Genomic DNA, 20,358 nt, shown 5'->3' on the forward strand with positions numbered 1-20,358 from the left:
AGCAGCTGTCAAACTTAGTACTTAAGGAACTCGGACGTTTCGTACTCACTACCTTAACATCACGCTGGCTAAAGTGACGGCGGCCGGGGCCACTTCCTCCACAGCTGCCCCCGTCCATGTGGGAATGCGGAATTTGGAGGAGACGGTTTCAGACCAGAAGGAGGCGCCCGCCTGGCCGGTCAGCGGCAAGGGCAGGGCCAGCCTCAACCACAGGGGACCTACCAGTTTCCATCGCTGCTCGGGGATGGCGCTGATATCCACGGGGTGGCGCTCGATCACGTTCAGGAACCGGGCCTCGGGGACAGCGATGGCGCAGATCACGTGGATCCACCTGGGAGGGCGGGGTGGGGGTGGGAGTCACAGGTGCGCCTCTCACAGCTCGTCACAGAGAGGAGGGGCCGGCCGGGCAGGGTGGGGCAGGATGCAGTCGTTGGCTCGGTCAGGACTTAAGGGACCTCAGGGGTCAGTCCCGAAACACCTGCTCCTCCTCGTGCCCACCCCCACCTGCAACAGGGGCAGCTTCGCACATGGGGGGTGGAACTGGGGGGTGTGTAGGATACAACAACTTGTGGGCGCGCCCGCGTCGCACCGAGAGTCTGCCCCCATCCCGTGCGCTAGCGCCACCCACCTCCTCTCGGTGGTCATCTGCAGCGCTCCTCCCCGCAGGTTGCACAGGCAGCACTCCTGTGGGCCAGACAGTGCCGCGTGAGGGGCCGGGGCAGGGTCCCCACCACACTGCTCGGGGCCTGAGCCGCCAGCCAACCCCCACCCAAGGCCCTTACGTTTCACCCTAGCGGCCACCACAGTGACGGGCGGGAGTCCGCCGGGCTCCACCCCCTCAGTGCGGAGGGGACAGAGCAGCGGCCCAGGGAGACAAGGCCATGGCTAGAGGCACCCACGGCATGGGGGCCCAGCCCAGCCTCTCAGAGCACCCCCCGCTGCGGGGAGCGAGTTACCGCAGTCCAGGCGTGGGCCGCACACCGGGAACACGTCCAGCCTTCGTTGACCAGCTCGGGGCGGATGCCGTAGCAACCTGGAAGGCAGCGGGGTGTCTGAGGCTCAGGCTCCGCCACGGCCGTACGTGGGGGGAGCGGGCCCTCCCAGAATTCAGCTGCGGCATTTAGGGCAACTGCTGTCACCACCCCCCTTCCCTCGATCCAGGCCACTGCGCACAGCCAGAGAAAGGCCTGGAAGCGGCTTGTTTGGAATGAGGACGAGAGGGCCCCTGCTGGGCCTGCCTCGCTCCGCTGGTGGCACCTCCCTCCCCCCTGCCTGTCGGGGGCCTGCGCCCCAGTGGAAGATCCTCCCGCCCAGGCTTTGAATGGGGCCCCTAGTTTGGAAAAGGGGGAGGGCCCAAAAGAGGGGTCAGAGGGCAGAGTCACACCCCCAGATGACCCCGAGGGGCTCTGCCTCACCTGGGGTCACCACCGGCACCACCGATGGGGCTCGGCAGGGGCCGGCTGGGGCCCCTGTCTCAAACCCAGACACAGCAAGGCAGAACCAACAGGCTCCGGGTCAGAGACAAAACCTTCTCTTGGGCAGCCCGCGGGGGAGGGCCGGACAGAGATCTATGGCTGCCTCCCTGGGCCATGGAACGCAGAAAATTAAACGTCTCCAGAAAGCTTCCTCCTGTCCTGCAAGTCCGAGCTCACGTTCACTCCCACCCTGACACCGAGGAAGGGGCAGACATCCATTTTCCTGTCTGTGCCCACACTAGGCTTCCAGGCTCGGGGGCAGGGTGGTGGCCGAGCGCAGAGATAAATCAGACGCCCTGACCACTCTGAGGTCCCAGCTCAGGCCTCAAGCTGCAGCTTCCACAGCGTCCTGGCCCAACTGGCGCCCGGTCTCTCCCGCTGCGTCCCAGCCCCGGGGGATGGGTGAGAACTGTCCAGGGATGAGGGCAGGATGAGGGCAGGGACGCCTGCCCCCACTGAAGGCAAAGGGAGAGATCAAAGGGGACAGTCTGCAGGAAGACAGAACAAGTCTCCTCTCGGCTGTCCGTAAGGTGAGCTTCCCGGCATGAGCGACAGGGCAAAGCTGCCCCAGGATAAAGCTTCCTCCAACACAGGGCCACGCCCCGGGGCTGCCTGGCACCTCCCGGGCACTGATGGTGGCAGGAGCTGTGCCCCTCCCTGGGCTGGTGAGGGGCCACCCAGGCCCTGGAACCCAGAGTGGCCGTGTGGTCCTCGGAGCGAGCCTGGCCCTAGGGCAGGGGTGACCCTGCTCTAGGTGGTGAGACCCCAGCCCACCAGGCCTGTTACAGGAAGGACGCAAAAGTCAGAAATTGCAGGAAACCGCCAAGGGAGGCCCTGCCCAGGGTCCCGCGACAGCCCCCAACAGCAGCCCAGGGGAAGGGGCTGGTCGGCCTCAACCCCCTGGCACCTCCCGGCCCTTGGCAGGAGGCACTCACTGGCGTGGACCTGCAGGCAGCACTTGGCGCACGTGATCAGTGGGCTGGTCCCGTCCTCGCCGATGTAGGAGTTGGCGGGCAGTGGCTCTGTGTTCTCACCGCCGGAGGTGAAGCACATCTCGGGGATCAGGGGCCGGGTTTTCTGGCCACTCTTGGAAGGAGGCGCAGCCGAGGAGCCCTCCCCCAGCGAGGCCTGGGGCGCCTCCTTCTCGGTCTGCAGAGACTGCGGGATGGGGCGGCCTCAGTGGGGAGCCCAGCGCGGTGGACACTAGGAGGAGACCTGAGTCCAGGCGTCCCCCCCAGGCTCCAAGGTGGCCTCAGTGGGGGTGACACCTGACAGACACTGTCAATCCAGGCCAGGAGCCCGGGGCCACCCGGCCCTGCTGTGGTTCCCACAGCAAACGGGTTCCCCAGCCCTCGGCAGACCCTGCTCAGGGCTCTCCTCAGGCAAAGCAGCAGCCCCTGCAGAGCCGCCCCGGGGGGGCCCCACGCCCAGGGCCCGCGGCAGCTCACCTGGCTGTAGGGATAGAAGAGGGTGCAGATGGCGCAGTAGGGCTCCGTCAGGGCGGCCACCGCGTTGAACTTCCTCTCGGCCTGGAAGCTGCCCGCCTTGTTCTTCCATTGCAGGGACAGCAGGGACCTCAAGGCCTCGGGGTCACTCACGTCCTCCTCCCCGGAGAAGGGGAATGCTTCTACAATAAGACGGGCAGGGGGAGAAGCACATCCAAGAATCACCCAGGTCTGGGTGGGCTCTCCACGGTGCCCATCATGGCTGGCACTGCGATGTGTGTGTTTCCAAGAATGGGTAGGGATGCTCCTGGCTTGCTCCCAGTGCCACCTCTGTGCCCCCACCCCGACCATCTATTCCTCCCCGCGCATTTGGAGCTGCCCATGTGCCGAGGGCCCTTCCGGCCAAGGACCTGCTACGACTCTGCCCCGCCCTGCCCCACTGGTCTATGCGTCGGTCGACAGCCATCGCCGAGACGCAGGGGCCTCGGGGGCCCAGGCCAGCCCGCCAGTGAGCACGTGAGCTCAACAGACTCCCTGAGCTCTAGGGAGCCAGAGCAGCGTCGGGGGAGACAGCCGCGTCACCCCGAGGCACGTGGGGGGAGGCAGTCACGCAGGTCTCAACCTGCCGGTGGACACTGCCTGCGAGGAACCGCGGTGGCCTCTTACTCGTCTGTTGCCTGTCCCCAGCTGGACTCTGACAGCCTCCATTAGCAGCCACTATGCCCCAATCTCCCCACGTCCCCTCCCTGCGTCTCCTGTGGACACAACCCAGGGGTGCTGTCCCCAGCAAGGTGGGTGCTTGTTCCTGCGGCCCAACCCTCACCCCGGGGAGTTCGGCACCGCCTGACTCGGGAAGGTCCCAGGCCGGGTGGTGCGGCCAGCCGGGCCCAAGGAAGGCCCCAAGCAGCCCCAGGCCGCCTGGGGGTGAGGACAGAACTGTCGGCCTCCTTTCGCCACAGCGAGCCCAGGATGCACGCTGGGTCTCGGGGCCATGGCGGCCTCACAAGCAAACGCTCTGGCCTCACCGAAGGGACACATCGGAGCCCCTGGGAAGGGAGCCCCGCTGTCTAAGGCGCCCCCCAAGGCAGCCTGCTGGATCCCACCACCCCCGGGAGCTCCGGCCTGCGATCCAGGCACGCCCAGCACCCGCCTCTCCCCACCCTGCAAATTAGATTCGGGAAGAAGAAGCATCTAGACAATTTTCCAATTCTATGCGCGTCTTCAGCAAGAGGCTGAAGCAGAAGATGAAAAATTGGTTTAGCAGAATTTTTGCACACAGGACAGCGAGTCTCAGCTGAGTGTTAAATAGAAGATTCTCTGTCCCCGCTCCTCCCGAGAGAGCCGAGCCACAGGCTTTTGTTCCAACCTCTCCAAGGCCCCCGTGGCTGTGCTCAGCCCTGGGAAGCGGCTTCCAGCAGGGGCACATCTCCCCAGCCCTGCGGGAACCGCCCCCGCGGGCAGCCTGGCCGGCAGGTCACAGCCAGGGGTGTCTCTAATGACAGCCCCTGCCCGGGTGACCACCTGCCTGGGGAGCCCAGGGTGGAAGAGACGGTTCTCCTCCAGTCACGTGACCTGAACAAGCGGGCTGTTCCAACCAGCGGGTGTGGTGGTGCGCCCGTTTCTATTGGAAACGAGCTTGGAAATTAGATGGGGACACACGCCAGCCCTGCCTTTAAGCTCTCAGGTCCCACCTAGCTCTGACCTTTGAACTCTGACCCCATTTCTGAAACCTCCACCTATTGGGGGTGGCCGAACACCTCTTCCCACTGCTCACACTGGCCATTCTGCCCGACATGTGGCCCCACCACATACAGAGAGCCATGCTCTAGAACATTCTGGAAGACGGAGCAATGGCAGGGGCATACAAGCAGATGCCACGGCTGGGGCAGGGGCAGGAGGGAGGCAGGGGCCCTGGGTGCCAGGCCTGGGGGGAGGGGCTCAAGGGTCTGCACAGAGCCTGACTGTGAGCTGCCTGTGCCTGGGGGACCACAGCTGACACCAACCACCCCACAGCCACAATGACCACAACCCCGGCCCTGACGCTGCTGCACTCGCAGACAGTTGGCAGTAGGCTACGCGATTTACAGGCCACAGCTCCGTGGATCCTCCCGACCAGAGGACCCAAAGTCCTCGATCTACAGACAAGGAAACCGAGTCACAGGAGGGTAAGTGGCACCCGTGGTCCTGGGCTCCAGGCACCGTGCAGCCCGCCCCTCGTGGGCCGTGCTCAGCGTTCCAGCCCTAGGCCTAGCCCAGCAGGCACCCAAGGCAGGATGCAGAGTGGGGGGTGTTGGGGGACGGGAACCTGCAGAGGTTCTGGGGGGCAGAGGAGCCATGGATGGCGAATGGCCAGCGTTGGGGGCTCCACGGGCTGGGCTGGGCTACTCGGCCCGATGGGTGGGGAGGGGCCCCGGGCAGGGCCCGGCTTACCCTCGTCGCTCGAGGCCTCCTGCTTGACCACCGACAGCGGGGAGCGCGTGGGGGGCCGGCCCAGGGGGTGGCGCCGGCTCTTCTTGATCTCCATCTTCAGCTTGGAAAAGGTGGGCAATGCCTGGAACCAAGACTGCCATGAGGTTCCTGTTCCCAGAGCCCGGGGCAGAGTTTGCTCAGCGACAAGAGGCTCCTTGGTGCCTGAGCTTCCTCAGCTGGGCAGGAGGGTCCCCAGCAAAGGACAACCAGGGCCACCCTGTTTTTTAAACCACCACCTGCCCTGTGAAAAGAGCTACGGGCTCCATTTTGGGTAAGCAGGCCAGCAAGGGCCCCTTCCTGGCTGGGCCCACCCCACCGGCACCCCGACCCCCACCCCCGACCGTACCCCTCCGGCCCACCTGCACGTCTCCAGCCCGAACCTTGGTGTCTGAGTGGCCTGCCCCGCTGTCCTCTGGCCCTGCCAGCTCCATGGGGGAGGCCTGCTCCTTCCAGGCAGGGCCCTTCTGGACGAAGTGCTCGGAGGCCTGCTGGCAGGACACACGGTCCTGGTCAGACGCCGCCTTGCCGGGCCTGGGCACCACATACAACATGGGGATGATGGGCCGCGGCCTGGCCTCGAGCTCCTCGTTGGGCACCTCAGGGGGTATGACGTTGAGGGGCGCCGGCGGGGGGCTCTCCTCGGTGGCCACTGAGCCCGGGCCCAGCACGGGGGGCTCCAGTGGGGGTGGCAGCCGCAGCGCGTCCTCGGTGGGGAAGGGGGCGGGCAGGGGCGGTGGCAGCTGCAGGGGCAGCGGGCCATAGCTCTTCTTCTTCCGGTCACTCTTGGCCTTGGCTGGCCGCAGCTTGCCCCTGCCGTCCTCTGTGGGGAGAGGGGAGAGCAGTCAGGGCCAGAGCCGGGTCACTCATGAGGCCTGGGAGTCACCCGGGCTCGGCTGGGGGTCACCTGCTCCTTGGAAGCCCCCACCGAGGCAGGACTTGGCTAGAATGGCCAAGGGTCCCCTCCGGCCCAGAGGGGCCTCCCCCAGACACGGGGAGGGCAGAGAGCACGGGCTTCGGGCCAGTGCAGATCGCTGCAGGGTCGCCCTGCCAGGCAGCTGGCCCCCCAGGGCCTCTGTTCCCGATCTGCCCCCGAGCCTGGGAGCAGCGCGCAGCCCACAGGCCTGCGAGGGCCAACAGGATGACATGCTAAAGGCGCCTCTGGGATCACACTGGGCACGGAAGGCGGATGTCAAGAGCCAGCTGGGAAGGGGGCTTGTGTCTCATGGGCTCCTCCCGGGTGGCCGCACCCAACGTCACTCCTGGGCTGGGTGCCAGGGGAGAAGCAGCATTTGTTTTCTTTCCACGTATCTGAATTTTGTATATTTCTACCGTTAGTACGCATAGAACCTGTAGAACTTCACAAAAGCCAAACTTCAAACAAAGAACCACAAAGGAGAGGCTGTCACTTGAGCGGAACAGAAGGGCCAGACGGGCCTGTGGGGCCCCTGGGGTGCCCCTGCCCTCCAGAGCGATGGTGTAGGAAGCTCGCGCAGGTGGTGACCCTCTGAGGGCTGCTGAGCGGAGGGTGAGGTGTGGCTTGGCACTGTGACCCCTCAGGGAGGCCCAGCCTGCCAACCCCCTGCCCTGCAGGCCCTGGAACACGGCGAGGCTGGAGCCCCGGCCTGGCGCCATGCCCTCACGTCTCCAGGTCCCGGGTGTGGGGTATCGCACAAGGGGGGACAGTGGCTGATCACCACGCCCTACCATCCCAGTCTGCCTGAGACCGGGGTCCCAGTGCTAAAGCTGGAAGGTCCCAGGCAAACCTGCTGACACTTTACCACCTCTGCCTCCCCCATCCAGGCTGGAAAAACAAGAAAAAAAGCAAGGGAAAGGAAACTGTCTCCTTCCGCACTAAATCGGGCACAAAGTGAGGCTTCATGGGGTCTGTCTGAACACAGCGTCCACAATTCCCCTCTCTCTAAAACCCTGTCACGCACAGCCCTTGCCCTGCAGCTGTGACACCAGTGCCAGGATCAGCGGGGACCCGGCATGGCTCCTATCAAGAGCACGGCCCCAGAGCGGTCTCTGCCCTCTGACCGGGTCTCGAACACTTCTGCGGGGGGTCATTCCCTCCAGAAACTGATGGAAGCCCCAGACCTCAGAGCGAGGTGCCTGACGCCAACCTTGCAGCCCTGGGGCCACCTCCTGGGGTGTGTGGACCCTTGGGTCTCGGCTGGGGCTTTAAAGAGGACAGTGAGCGACCGGTCCAGGCCCTCGAGTGCACACGGTGGCAGGAAGGAGGCGGCCATCGGTCTGCACTTCCACTCCCACCCCCATCACCCACTACACTGCCCATCTCTCCCGGCCCCACAGCCGCCAAATTCAAGCACTTGCTTACGAGACACGAGGCCCGGGCCGCAGGAGCCACCTCTAGAACTGTCACGTACCCCACACAGCCCGCGCTCAGCCCACCTGGCCTGCCTGCTGCAGTGTGCGATGCTTCTCAGTATTTCGTAGGCCCCAGGGCTCGTGCGGTGTAGACACGGGGCCCACAGGATCAGAGTCCTGTGGACACCCACACGTGCCCTGCACCACCGTGGGCAGCCCCGCCGGGCAGCTGCTGTTCCCGCTGCCACAGCGTCCCCGCCATGGCTCAGTCATGCGCCCCCTGCCCCCTTTCGTATGCCGCAGTCCTAACCCTGGACTCAGAATGTGGCCTCATTGGGAAATAGCGTCACTGCAGGTGTAATTAGTTAAGATGAGGTCATGAGGGTGGGCCCCGATCCAATGTGACTGATGTGCTTATGAAAGGGGACATTTGGGCACAGACAGGCACACGGGGAAAATGCTGCAGGACCATGAAGACGTCACCTAAGAGCCCAGGAGAGAGGCTGGGGACAGAGTCTCTCCACAATCCTCAGACAGGGCCAGCCCTTATCTTGAAATTGCCAGCCTCCGGAACCGAGATGGGTCATTTCTGTCATTTAAGCCTCCCAGTCTGTGGGACTTCACACAAGGTCATGTCTGAGAGCCACCGTAGGGTGCAGAGCAGGGTCCTTCATGGCTCCCACCTACAGAGCAGAGGAGGGCGCCAGCGCCCTGCCCTTTTCCCACCAGCGGACGTCTGTGTGCCCGCCACTGTTCCTGCCCTGAAGGGGCCTCGGTGCTGTGAGGGTCTCTCCAGGGCACGAGCCCCAGAGGGAACCCCGGGTGTGCAGTTTGCTAATGTTCCACTTCGCAAGATGCGGCCACGTGGTCTCCAAAGCAGGAGCTGGACCAACTCGGTCCCAGGTGGCAGCAGGCAGCTGGCGCCCACGCAGGCATCGGTCACTGCTGGGCAGACCTTTCCACCCTGGGGTCTGGAGAGTCCACGGCGCATCTCGGAGCACGCTTGCATGTGTGTCCCCGAGTACCGCAGGGGCTGCCTCTGCCTTTGCTCCTCTGTGGCCCGTGTCTCGCTGGGCCGGGCACCTCGCAGATCCCCAGGTCCTGGCTGGTGACAGGGGCGGCAGTCCCTTTCCCATCTGTCCGCTTAGCTCCCCACTTTCTCAGAGGTGCCCCTTGTGATAAACAGCTGTTCTTTATTTGAGAGTCATCAAATTTGTCAATCATTACCTGTTTGTGCTTTTTTTTTTTTTTTTTGAGACAGAGTCTCGCTCTGTTGCCCAGGCTAGAGTGAGTGCCATGGCGTCAGCCCGGCTCATAGCTGGGACTACAGGCATGCACCACCATGCCCGGCTAATTTTTTTCTATATATATTTTTAGCTGTCCAGATCATTTATTTCTATTTTTTTTAGTACAGACGGGGTCTCGCTCTTGCTCAGGCTGGTCTCGAACTCCTGAGCTCAAATGATCCGCCTGCCTCGGCCTCCCAGAGTGCTAGGATTACAGGCGTGAGCCACCACACCCGGCCTGTTTGTGCTTTTTAATAAAAAATTACTCTAGCCTAAGGTTATAAAGATGGTCTACCACTTTGTGCTTATGCAGCTTTAAAGATCTGTTTTCCAGCGCAGATTCTTAGGCCATGTGGCAGGTAGAGTAATGGCCCCCAAAGATGTCCACATCCTAATCCCGGGACCTGCAGATGTCACCTCACATGGCAGAAGGGACTCTGCAGGTAGGACTGAGTTCAGGACCCTGAGTGGGGAGATCATCCCGGGTTATCCAGGTGGCCCCGAGTGGAGGGACGCGGTGGTCTCCCCATCACCCGCCAAGTCTCCCCTGCACCAGGGCCCCATTCCCAGACCCTGGATCCATCTTTGCTCAGGTCCTGCAGCTTGACGGCCAGTCCCCTGGCAGGGCGGCCCTCTGTCCCTGGCCTTCACCCTCTGCACGTCTGTTGGCTGTTTGGCCTCATCACCGACAGCCCCCAGCCCCCCCTGCTGAGTCCCACGCAGGCTGCACCGACCCTGCGGTGACTCCGGAGCAAACTGTGTCTGGATGTCCGGGAATTCTCCTAGCACCTGGCATATCGCTCTACTTACTTAGCAATTCTTTCTGATCTATCGGAATTCTCTAACTTTCTCCAAAAAGACCTTATTTTTTTGGTTAGATTGATTCCAAGGTATGTTATTTTGGGGTTACCATTATTGTAAGTGGTTTCTCTTTGAAAATCACGTCTTCTGTGAGCGGCTCGCGCGTGAGACACAGTCTATCCACTGCACTCGATCCCCGGGTCACTCGTGGCCCTGTCTACAGACCCATTCGCCGTTTCACACAGATAATCACGTCCACATGCAGATCCCGCCACGGCAACCGCCTGTCCTTCCCTGCGCTGCTGCGCCCGGCTGGCAGACCCTCCTGCGTCACACCGGACACACCCTGAGTGAGCGGAGTGTCAGGGACAAACTCACCCGTGCGACTCCCTCTCCCCTGCCGAGCACCTGTGAGTCTCCCTCGGGGACCATCACTCTTCCCACCAGAGGAACGCAGTCGCTCCCTGTCACCCTCAATGCCAGCCCCGTGTATGAGGGGCAGGTGGAGCATGTGCCTGCCTCCCCTGAGCACTGCGGGGGCAGTGACCTTGTCTTCACAGCCCCAGAACCCCGCAGGTGACGCTCGGCAGGTAGGAGGGACCTGTACGCTTGTCAGCAGCACCGCAGCCGGGTCTCTGACTGTCCCTGTGGACACGCGTTCCCCTTGGAAGCCGCGAATCTTGGCCACCAGCACATCCGGATGTACTAGCAGCTCTGAGGCAGACCAGGTCACGGTGGGCTCGTAAAGAGGGAAACTGAGGACCAAGCAGGCCCCTCTGGTGAAACACAGTGCCTGTGACCTGGGCTTGAGGCCCCACAGCTGGGGGCAGCCCACGAGCCTCCTGCGGCCTCCTGGGAAGGGCTCGTGTCCCTTGGGGGGCAGCCACTGTGTACAGACGTGTGAGAAGCTAAAGCTATACATTAGGAAAAGGAAACCCAGTCATAGGAAAGAAAGAAATACTGCACGACATCGGCGCGAGAGCCTCACACACAGACGAACATGACACAGCCAAAGGGTCCCCCCCAGTGTCAAGGGGACATTTCTCAGGCTCCCACCCTCCGCAGGACTCCTGGGTCACACTCCCTGAGACCACGGCCTGGGAGGGGTAGCCCAGGGCCTCTGCTCAGAGGGGCTGTCGCCACTGTAGCCTGTCCTGGCGTCTGCGCCGCAGGCAGCAGGCGGTTCTCTCTCGGGACCTCTGTCCTCAAATCTGGGGCAGAGGCGTCTCTCACGGCGTTTACCCCACGGTGTCCATTGACACCCGCCCTGGCAAGAAAGCAAGGACTCGATCCTTAAGCAGCTGGGACTGTGCCACAGCAGGTGCCGGCTCTCTCCAGGTGACACCACCTGGGGCAGGGAAGGCGCCAGCCCCGGCCCAGCTAGGACTGACCTTCTGTGCCCTCGGCCTCCCGGCCATGTGGCCCCGGCTGCGGCTCCTCCTCGTCCTCCTCGGGGTCAGCCTCCGGCCCAGCCTCCTCCTTCACGCAGCCCCCGGCCTCCTCCAGGAGGCCCAGCCCGGCGGCACCCTCCCCGGGGGACTTGGGGTCTTCGGGCTTGGGCTTCTTGGGCTGGCTCCGCTTCCGGTGAGACCTGGAGAGGGAGAGTCATCAGGCAGGAGGGGGACGAGGAGCAGGAGCCCCTGTCTATGCGCGGCCGGGCAGAGGGAGCCCTGGGTGGGGTTTGCTCTTGGGGACAGGTTGGGCCATGGAGGGAGGAGAGACCCAAGGGGGAGGGGGCGACGGGAACGGTGGGGCGGTGTCAAGCGGGGGACGCTGATGACAGCTGAGATGGGAAGCCGACTGACACCAGATGGGATGGCGGGCGGGATCGGGCCGCAGGACCCAGTGTGCGGCGGGGCGGAGACACGAGAGTGTGACTCCAGGGAAACAGCAGCTCATGGAAAATGCCTGGACGACAAACAGAACAAAAAGACACTTACGACAGCCCCGGCTTTTTGGTCTGCTCTTTCTTCCTCTCTAGACTGGGTTTTCTCTCCTCCTCAGTCTTTCTCCAGTGTCTGTTTTCCTTCAGACTAATTTGTCTAGAATGTAAATTTCAGGGGTTTTTTTCTCAAGGACTTCCGCTCGCCTCGGGCGCCTGGCTGTGTCCCTGCTCCCGGTCCTCTGTCTATAGCCCTGAAGGCTCCAGGCCCGGTGCGGCCCCTCTGACCTGTGCCCAGCCCCGGGGCCTGCAAGGCGCCACCTCTGCACCCGTGACCAGGATCTGCTCATGGGCACAGCCTAGGCACAGGGAAGTGCCATGACTGGGGGAGGGGGTGGCAGGCCAGCCCCAAGTCAGCAGGAGGCCTGCAGGCCTGGCTTAGCTACGACTCACTGGCAGAAACAAGGACAGCGTGAAAAAGGGAGACAGGAAGTTATGAAGGGTGTCAGCCTGCGGCCGAGTGGCCAGGGCGTCCCTAACCGGTCCCCACCCCCTGCACGAGCTCGAGCCTCACAGCCCAGCTCTGCACTGGTCTCTCTCCCCTTCCCAAATTAAGGTCCAGCCACCTCACACCCCTCAGCAGACAAGCAGGGTTGGCAGCATCAGTGCAGCTTCTTGTGTCCCTTCCTGTGTCCCCTGGTCCCGTGGGCTCAGACTTGGACAGCTCGACCCCACGGGAGCCCTGTGGCAATGGTACCTCCAAGGACCAAGCAGTCCCCAAAGCAGGCAGGGTCATCTGAGGGAGTGAGGGGCCCCGGGGGCCCCCAGGGCTTCTTTCACCAGGAGCCCGGCCCCCGCCTGCGCCAGGCCGTCACACAGCAGCCTGTGGCCCCTGCTCCCCCAGGTCACTGGACCTGGCCCCCGTCCAGCCATGCTCCTGCTGGCTCCCAGGTACATCCTCGGGGAAGTCTTCCGGGAGCACCCCTTTCTACTGTCCCCAGGACACGAGTCACTGCTGGGACCCTTGTTCCTCCGCTGCCTAACTCACTAGAGTCAGCGTCCCCCGACATGCGCAGCATGGCCCACCACGAGATGACGCAGGGCAGAAAGCGGGGGGTGGGGAGGCATGGCATCACACAAGCATGTGCACACGAGGTCAAGGCGGGGAGGGCTGGACGGGGCAGGGGACAGGCAGGGACATGGGGTCGGGGTCGAAGGAGGTGGTGAGGGGGACACGGGAGCTGCTCCTGCCTCCCAGGGAGTGGGCAGGCAGCCCCGGGCTCTATGCAGGGGTCTGGGAAATGCCAGGTGCCCATCCCAGCTTGGAGACGTCAGGCTCAGGTGGGAAGCTTCGAGAGCAGGGACTGAGGTGCAGCTAGCTGCTGACACCACCTGCCACCGCAGGAGGCAGCTCTCCCACACAGCCGCACCCTCGCCCAGGCAGCAGCCACACAAGGCGCCTTCCACACCTACTCACCTGCCTCGGCTTCCTGCAGCTGCCCTGGTTCCTCAGCCCCTCCTCTCGCCCTGTTGTGCCCCTGACCCCAAGAACCAGCCCTGGAGGCCACTTCTGCCCCACCCGCACAGCCACCAAGGGGTGTCCCCATGCCTGTGAGCCACACCCTGACTGCCCTGAGAGCCCCAGGCCTGACCCGGCCCCGCATCCTAGTGGTTCTGGTTTCCTCTGTGACTTCCCAGCACAGACACTGAGGGCCAGGCCGTCCCCGTCCCTCTCTGGGTTAGATCTTATTTCCTTAATCCTGCCACTTTCTTGCTTTATGCCCTTGTTTAGCTGGAGCACATCCTCCAGTAGCTTCCTGAGAAAGGAGGTAAAGTCCGTCCCTGGGCACGTAAAGAGATCTTTATTCCCTTCGCACATTGCACTGGTGCTTTGGCTACATATGTATCTCCGGAAGAAGGATTATTCAGCTTATGACTTTTGAAGGCCTTGTTCCTTCATCTGTTAGCTTGAGCATTACGAATATAGATCCGAAGCCGGTAGGAGTCCTCATTCTCTCTCACTCTGTCCCTGGGGGGAGTGCAGTGGTGCAATCACAGCTCATGCAGCCTCCAACTCCTGGGCTCCAGTGATCCTCCTGCCTCAGCCTCCCGAGTAGCTGGGGCCACAGACGAGTGCACCACCATGCCCGGCTAATTTTTAGATTTCTTGTAGAGAAAGGACCTCACTATGTTGCCCAGGCTGGTCTCGAACTCCTGGCCTCACATGATCCTCCTGCCTCAGCCTTCCAAAGCACTGGGATCACAGGCGTGAGCCCCGACCTGGCCTGACTCCTCATCCTTTATGCTGAATTATTTGTTCGCTCTGGAAGTTTTTGGCATTTCCTGTTGAACCCGAAAGTTGAAATGTGTCGTGGGTGATTTTCGTCCTCCAGCCAGACTTAAACTTAGAAATGGGCAGTCTTTGGGTCCTCGGAAATTTTTGCTTTCTCTTCTTCTGAAACCCCTGTTCAGGGCTGGATTCCCGGGACGGAGCCTCCTGCTCCCTGGCTCCGTCCTCCCGTCCGCGCTCCCAGGGAGGCTCCTCCAGCCATCTCGCACGCCACTGAGCGCCCGGTCCCCTCACCCGAGAGCCGTCTCTTCCCCAGCTTGTCTTCTCTACAGTAACAGCCTAGTCCTTCCTGCATGCAAAGCCACTGGCCGCTCTGAGGACCGTTTCTAGGCTTCCCTGCTTGTTGCATTTTCTCCCTCCATTTCCGTCTCTGACCCTGTCTTTCCCAGCGGCGTTTCCCCGGGAGTTCTGCGACCCCAGCAGTCTACTGTCGGTGGCTCAGGGCGTGTGAGCAGCGCTGCAGAAGGCTGCACCTGGGTACCAGGGTCTGCAGCTTTGTTCCGCCGGGTCCCCCTCTTAGCTGGGAGGAGACCCTCTGTTGTCCTTTCTGGCCCTGGAGGTGGGGGCACATGGGCCTGGCAGCCAGGCCCCGACTGCCCCACTTCAGGAAGGCACCTCCCTCCTGCCCAGAGCTGCCCACCACCTTCTGCTTAGAGACAGGTGGCATTGGAGCGTGTGGGGACAGCCACAGCTGCAGGGGGGCTGAGGAAGGCCCCTGGGTCTGGCCGTTCTCCACGCACCTCAGCACGGTTGCCCTGCTTCCAGCCTGCCGCAGCCGCCAGCCCAGGAGGTGCCCCTGTCTTGGTCCCTTGGCCTTTCTGGAGCCCCGGGCACAGCCCAGTCACTCCTGCTGGCAGCAGGCCTGGGGGTTCCTGTGTCGCCAAGTCAGTCACCACCTGCCCATCCTGCCCTTCTTTTCAAAGTCTGCTGCCGCTGCTCAGCTGCCACTGTCACCCTCTTGTCCTCTCTGCCACTGCTTGACCTCTTAGTGGAGTTTTGGGGAGGGTGGACAAGGACATGCACCTAATCCGCCAGGCTCCAGTGGACGCCACTCGGCTAATTTACACAAACCAAATGCACTAACATTTTCAAGGTGGAAGCAGGTGTCCCTCTGACCTCAGGTGGCAGCAGGCGGGGTGGACGGCCCTGGCCCTGTCACTAAGGGGCACAGGTACAGCCCCCTCAGCACCAGGGTGGGCCGTCAGCTCTCAGCACCGGCTGCCGGCCCAGGGCTTCTCAGCCGCAGGGCATGGTGGGGCTGTCCCAGTCCTGGCCCCAGGCTCGGGAGCAACTGCATGGCCATCCCCAGGCTGAGCCCTCGGTGCCAGGGCCTCCCCCGCTGGCCTCCCCCTCCTGGCACTCACTGCCCAAGACAAGGCTGTGAGTCGCTCAAAGAAGTTCACCTTTGAGAAATCGGAAAGCTGTTCTGGGGAAGACAGATGTAGGAGACACAGAGTCCCTGGGGCTACGAGCTTCTGGGGGGGCCACCAGGGGCTGGCAGGTGACAGTGGTCACCAGGGCCTGTCCCTCTGTGCCAGGAGCCATGTCTGCAGGGGAAGGGCTCAGGAATGTTGTGGGGCCCACGGCAGCCCTGGCAAAACACAGCGGGGCTTTGGCCTGGGCCGCAGACATGCCAGGCAGCTGGGGCGGCAGCACCGAGCTCGGGAAGTGGGAGGCAGGGGACAAGGCTGGGGCCCAGCCAGGCAGACAGCGCAGCAGCAGGTGGGGGAGGCAGGTCCGAGGGTGCCCGGGTGGTGCCGGTGGGAGCCGCAGGACTGGGTGCAGCCATGTCAGGCTTGGTGACAGCCCCAGAGCCGCCTCCTCCACAGGCGGAGGGTGAGCGCTGCAGAGGCTGGGGTGGGACGGCTCCGGGAGAGAGGATGAGCTCGCTTCCCCCATCTCCTGCCGAGGCGGGGAGCGCAGATGTTCGCGGGCGTGCGGGGCGGAGCGCACACCTGCTGCAGCGGGTGGTACAGCAGCTCTCGTCGGAAGGAGCTGGGATGAAAGACCGTCTGCATGGGGAGGAGCGTGGTTTGGGAACAAGCGAGCGAGAGAGCAGCGGCCGGGCAGGGTGCCAGGCTGCACAGCGCCGCCCGGAGCGGTGAGGGCCCAGGGCGCCCGGCACCATTCATCGTGGGGAAAAACACAAATAGCCTCTAATGGAGGTCGGTGCGCCCAGCGAGGTTTAGTTACGGAAAATAAACCCACGGAAAGGCAGCGGGACGGAGCAGACTGTCTCCTCCGAGCCCTGGAGGCTGCAACGAAGCACCTGCCTCCCGGGGGAGCGGACGCCTGGCCCGGTCTCGTCCCAGAGGTGCCACCTCCTGCATACACGGGGTCTTCCCACAGCTGCACGGAAGGGAGGGAAGGCTAGACCCTCATGGGGCGAGGGCGTGGAGCCCACCCTGACATCATCCCTTGGTCTAAGGCAGAGGTTCCCAAGCAAGGGACGGTGGGTGACATCTGGGGACATCTGTGGTTGTCACACTGGGGGGTGCTCCTGGTCCAGGGAGACATAGTCAAATTCTCTCCCCCACCCAATCCAGTCCCAGCCAAGGACACTTGGGCAGTGTCCCCCAGGCCCCAAAATAAGCCCTCTGAAGCTCAAGGGAACCCAGCTGAGGGGACAGGGACAGGCCACACGCAGAGGGCGTCAGGCGAGAGAATGGCCCAGTGGCACTTCTGAGATCCAGCCGCCCCCCAGGCGGAGGGAGGGGGCGCCAGGCTCCGGCTTTCAAACGTGAGTCACCAACCGACTTTCCAGAGAAAAGCACCCCCATGACTTAAAAAAAAATAAAAAGGGAATCGACCTTGTTTTACATACTAAAGGCTTTAAAGGGAATTATATCCTTGGGAACACGACTTAATTTGTTATTCAGTCCCTCTGCCGGATCACTGCGCCTCCCTGGGATGGCAGCGAGGGCGGGAGGGAAGCAGGGACACTCCAGAAAGGAACAGTTCATGACTCGGGGGCTTGCGGAGCGAGGGGTGGCCAGGCGGGGCGTCCGGCCTGCAGGGACGTGGCTCCGGAGAGTCCACTTGCTGTGTGCAGAGAAGGTTCCGGCAGCAGCGAGTGCGCGGCGACTCCGGCTTCTCCTCCTGGCAGGCTCTGTAGACGGTCTCTAATCCCACTCCACTCCCGGCGCCTGTTTATTGGCAATCTGCTCTGTTGACCAATTAGTCTGAGCCACAATCAATTAGCCATTATGCAAATAGCACATCCTGCCGGGCAGAGGGTGCTGGGGCCCAGGAGGCCCGGGAGCCCCCGCAGAGCAGCCTCCCCACGGCTGCTCCTGCTTCTCGCTCGGACCATGCAGGCTGCCAGAGAGACGTGAAAACACTCAAAGCTGATGGAACATTCTCCAAGAGGGGCCACGGCGGGGACAGCGTGTGGGTGAGGCTGAGGCCACCCAGGATTCACGGATTCAGCCAGGTCAGGGAAGGTGGTTCTGGACTGAGGGTGACTTTTCACAGAAACCAGTTCTAAGGTCTGTTTCTGCAGAGGGTGGGAGGCATCGCCATGGAAACGAACTGGCCGGGCTGCCCCCCGACCCTGCCCATCACCAGCTGGGACAGGATTGAGCCAGAAGTGGCTGAGTAGCTGCTCACAGGGAAGGGGGAGGCCGCCCCCCATGCCAGGGCCGCAACTTCCAGCCCAGACACCAGATCCACCGGTGGCCTCATTTGGTGCAGCCCACGAGCTGAGAAGGGTGTTTACATTTTTAAATGGCTCAAAAAAGAAATATTGTCATATTGTGTGGCACGTGAAAATGATATGAGATCCAAATTCCAGTGTCCATAAATAAAGTCTCATCGGGACATAGTCACGTGCGCTGTCATATTGAAGGCCTGTCGCCGTGCGCAGTGGCCTTGAGCTGCAGGGTCGCAGTCGAGCAGTTGCGACAGAGACCATCCGGCTCACAGAGTCACCAGTGTCTCTCTGGCCCTTTGCAGAAGAGTCGGCCGAGGCTGCTGTGCACCGGGCCTCCCAGTTCCGGCTCACACTCGGGGACTGTCGAAGGCTCCTTGGGCCCCAGCAGGAATGAACTCTTCCTCGAGCCGGATGTTTCCCAGAGAAGGGGCCAGGGGAGACCCAGGCTCCAGAGGCTGCGGGACCTGTTTTCAGCTGCCCGATGCCCTTTCGCTCCAGGCATGAAGCCCATTTCCTCCTCAGCCAAGACGAGACCTGCCCCCTACGTCCCCACGGCCTCGGGTGGCCAGAGACCAGGAGGCTGCAACGCTGCGCCCTCCCCTCCCTCGCCAGGCACCAGATGCTGGGCGCCCCGCTGTCGTGGTGGGCGGGGGCTGGGTGGCAGCACGCAGGGGAACCTCCAGTTTGCAGTGAGGGACTCTGAGCTGGAGCAAGGGCGACCCTGCAGGGACGGGGCGCAGCAACCACCTCCAGGATCTAGCGAGCAGGGTGTTCACATCGCCCCGAGCAACCATAGACGCAGAAGGGCAGGGACTCCACGGCCCACACCGATGAAGCGCTAGGCTCACCTGCTGCCCCGTGACCTGCCATCCCTCAGAGCCAACGGCAGAAACAGGGTGAGTGAGAGGGATGCGGTGTGCTGTCCCCAAGAGGAAACCGGAGGCCACGTGGGGTGTGACCTGCTCCTGTTGCCATGGAAGGCTCAGGTCAAACGCCCTGGTGGCCCCAGGGACAACCTCCTGGAAAGTGGGCGGCAGGGAGTGCGGGGAACCCACGTGTGTGGGCGACACAGACTCTGCCGCCTTGGGTAGTTGAGGCTTCAGGCACACACTGAGCCCCAGAAGCAGGGACTCAGATGGAAGAGGCAGCACAGAGCTCCCCCAGTGGGGAGTGGCCTGAGGGTGGACAGACCTGAGCAGCGTCACTCACTGTCACCACTGGGTCCAGTCACACCAGCAGCCACTCGGAGACTCACCTGCGGAGGAGCTTGGCCTTCAGCGAGGCCCGGGAGGCGCTCCAGGAGCTCAGCTCGGGGCTGGTGAGGGCCGTGGGCCGCGTGTGGTCGAGCACGGTGAGGTCCTTGCCCTGCTTCCACAGCTCGTAGCGCTCGGGCTGCAGGATGCGCACGAACACGTCCATGGAGATCTTCACCATGTCCTTCCGGCATGTGCACTGCAGGCGGGACACGGGCGCCCTGAGCTCTGGCACGACGTGGCCGGGGCCCGGGCGCCAGCGCTGAGGACGGCGGCTGGACAGACCCCAGTCCTCCCACGCCTGTCCCGCCGCCGAGCTTCTCGTTTCTAGAACTCCATCACAAGACAGGAAATGGCATCTGCTCTTCCCCAGGTAAAAGGTGAGGCTGCCAAGTATCCTTCCTCAAGCCCGGCGCCCCCGAGCTGCGAGTCTCTGCTCTGCCCCTGTGGAGTTGCGACAGCCACCAAGCCAATATTGCAGAGGAGTGTTCAGAGAGCAGGGCCTCCGCTCTGGGAGGACCAGGCCTGGGCACCCGTGCTGGGGATCCCAGAGGCCAGCGGGGCTGAGGTGCCGCTACCTTTGTCGCTTTGGACAAAAATGTCCCTCGTCAGGAGCAGAGGCCCCCTAGTACATAGAACGAGCACAGAAGATTTTACGACAGCAGTTGGTCCAAGAGGGTTAGGAAGAGGGAAAAGGTGGCAGTCCCCAAAGAGCTCAGAGAACACACATGCGACCCCCTGGGGCCTTGCTGGGGGCAATGCTGGCCTGGGGGCTCCGCATACATCTGGCCGCAGGGCAGGGCTTGAGGGAGACAAATGTTACGAAGAGGAAGCTGAGGGTCTGGGAGGCCCAGTGACTCAGCGCTAAGAAAGGGTACAGAAATGCTACATGCCACAGCAGGCACCGCTGGCCTCTTGCTGGAAGCAAACACGTCCTGGACAGGACGGCCACTTGTGCTCAGAACTTCAAGCAAGCGGCAAGCGAGTGGCGAGGACAGGCTAGAACACAGTGCCCTCCTGCCCCTCTGTGCCCTGGGAGCCCCTCCCCCACACCACTCTTCTGGGGACTCTGCCTCCACGTCACCTCTGTGTCACATCTGTGTCACACTGGCCAGTGGGAAGGAGGCACCACAGGTGATTGGGAGACACTCAACACTTCAGGGACTCGGGGGCCAGAGAAGCCGGGCCCCAGAGGGGGAGACCCCAGACGCCCAAGCAGCTCTTCCCGCCACCAGCCCTCAGGCTGGGGGAGCTGGCCAGGCAGCCTGGTCTCTGCATCACCTACAGCTGTTGTGGCTCAAAAGCATCACAGACGATGTGCAAACTCATGGCTGTGCTGTGTGCCAATAAAACTTTATTGACAAACATAGGCACAAGCTGTAGTCTGGCTACTGCTGGCCTAGACTCTGGAGGGCAA

General features: G+C 62.8%; 1 protein-coding gene across 5 annotated transcripts in view; it reads right to left on the minus strand.

The window, feature by feature from the left end:
• Nucleotides 1-20,358, minus strand: part of KDM4B (lysine demethylase 4B) — a 132,981-nt gene that overhangs the window by 12,353 nt on the left and 100,270 nt on the right. For 2 of the 5 annotated variants that reach the window (XM_069480064.1, XM_069480081.1), the window contains exons 10-19: nucleotides 18,944-19,140; nucleotides 11,745-11,846; nucleotides 11,196-11,395; nucleotides 5,749-6,209; nucleotides 5,351-5,471; nucleotides 2,924-3,102; nucleotides 2,411-2,633; nucleotides 957-1,033; nucleotides 629-684; nucleotides 223-331 (exon numbers count right to left, since the gene is read on the minus strand). In XM_069480064.1, coding sequence (XP_069336165.1) covers nucleotides 223-331; nucleotides 629-684; nucleotides 957-1,033; nucleotides 2,411-2,633; nucleotides 2,924-3,102; nucleotides 5,351-5,471; nucleotides 5,749-6,209; nucleotides 11,196-11,395; nucleotides 11,745-11,846; nucleotides 18,944-19,140 — 1,725 coding nt within the window. Of the gene's footprint in view, nucleotides 1-222; nucleotides 332-628; nucleotides 685-956; nucleotides 1,034-2,410; nucleotides 2,634-2,923; nucleotides 3,103-5,350; nucleotides 5,472-5,748; nucleotides 6,210-11,195; nucleotides 11,396-11,744; nucleotides 11,847-18,943; nucleotides 19,141-20,358 lie in introns of those variants that run through there. The other 3 variants (XM_069480074.1, XM_069480090.1, XM_069480100.1) reach the window with 3 other exon arrangements.

The sequence above is a fragment of the Eulemur rufifrons genome, chromosome 2 (genome assembly GCF_041146395.1).
Source record: "Eulemur rufifrons isolate Redbay chromosome 2, OSU_ERuf_1, whole genome shotgun sequence".
NCBI classification, from domain to species: domain Eukaryota; kingdom Metazoa; phylum Chordata; class Mammalia; order Primates; family Lemuridae; genus Eulemur; species Eulemur rufifrons.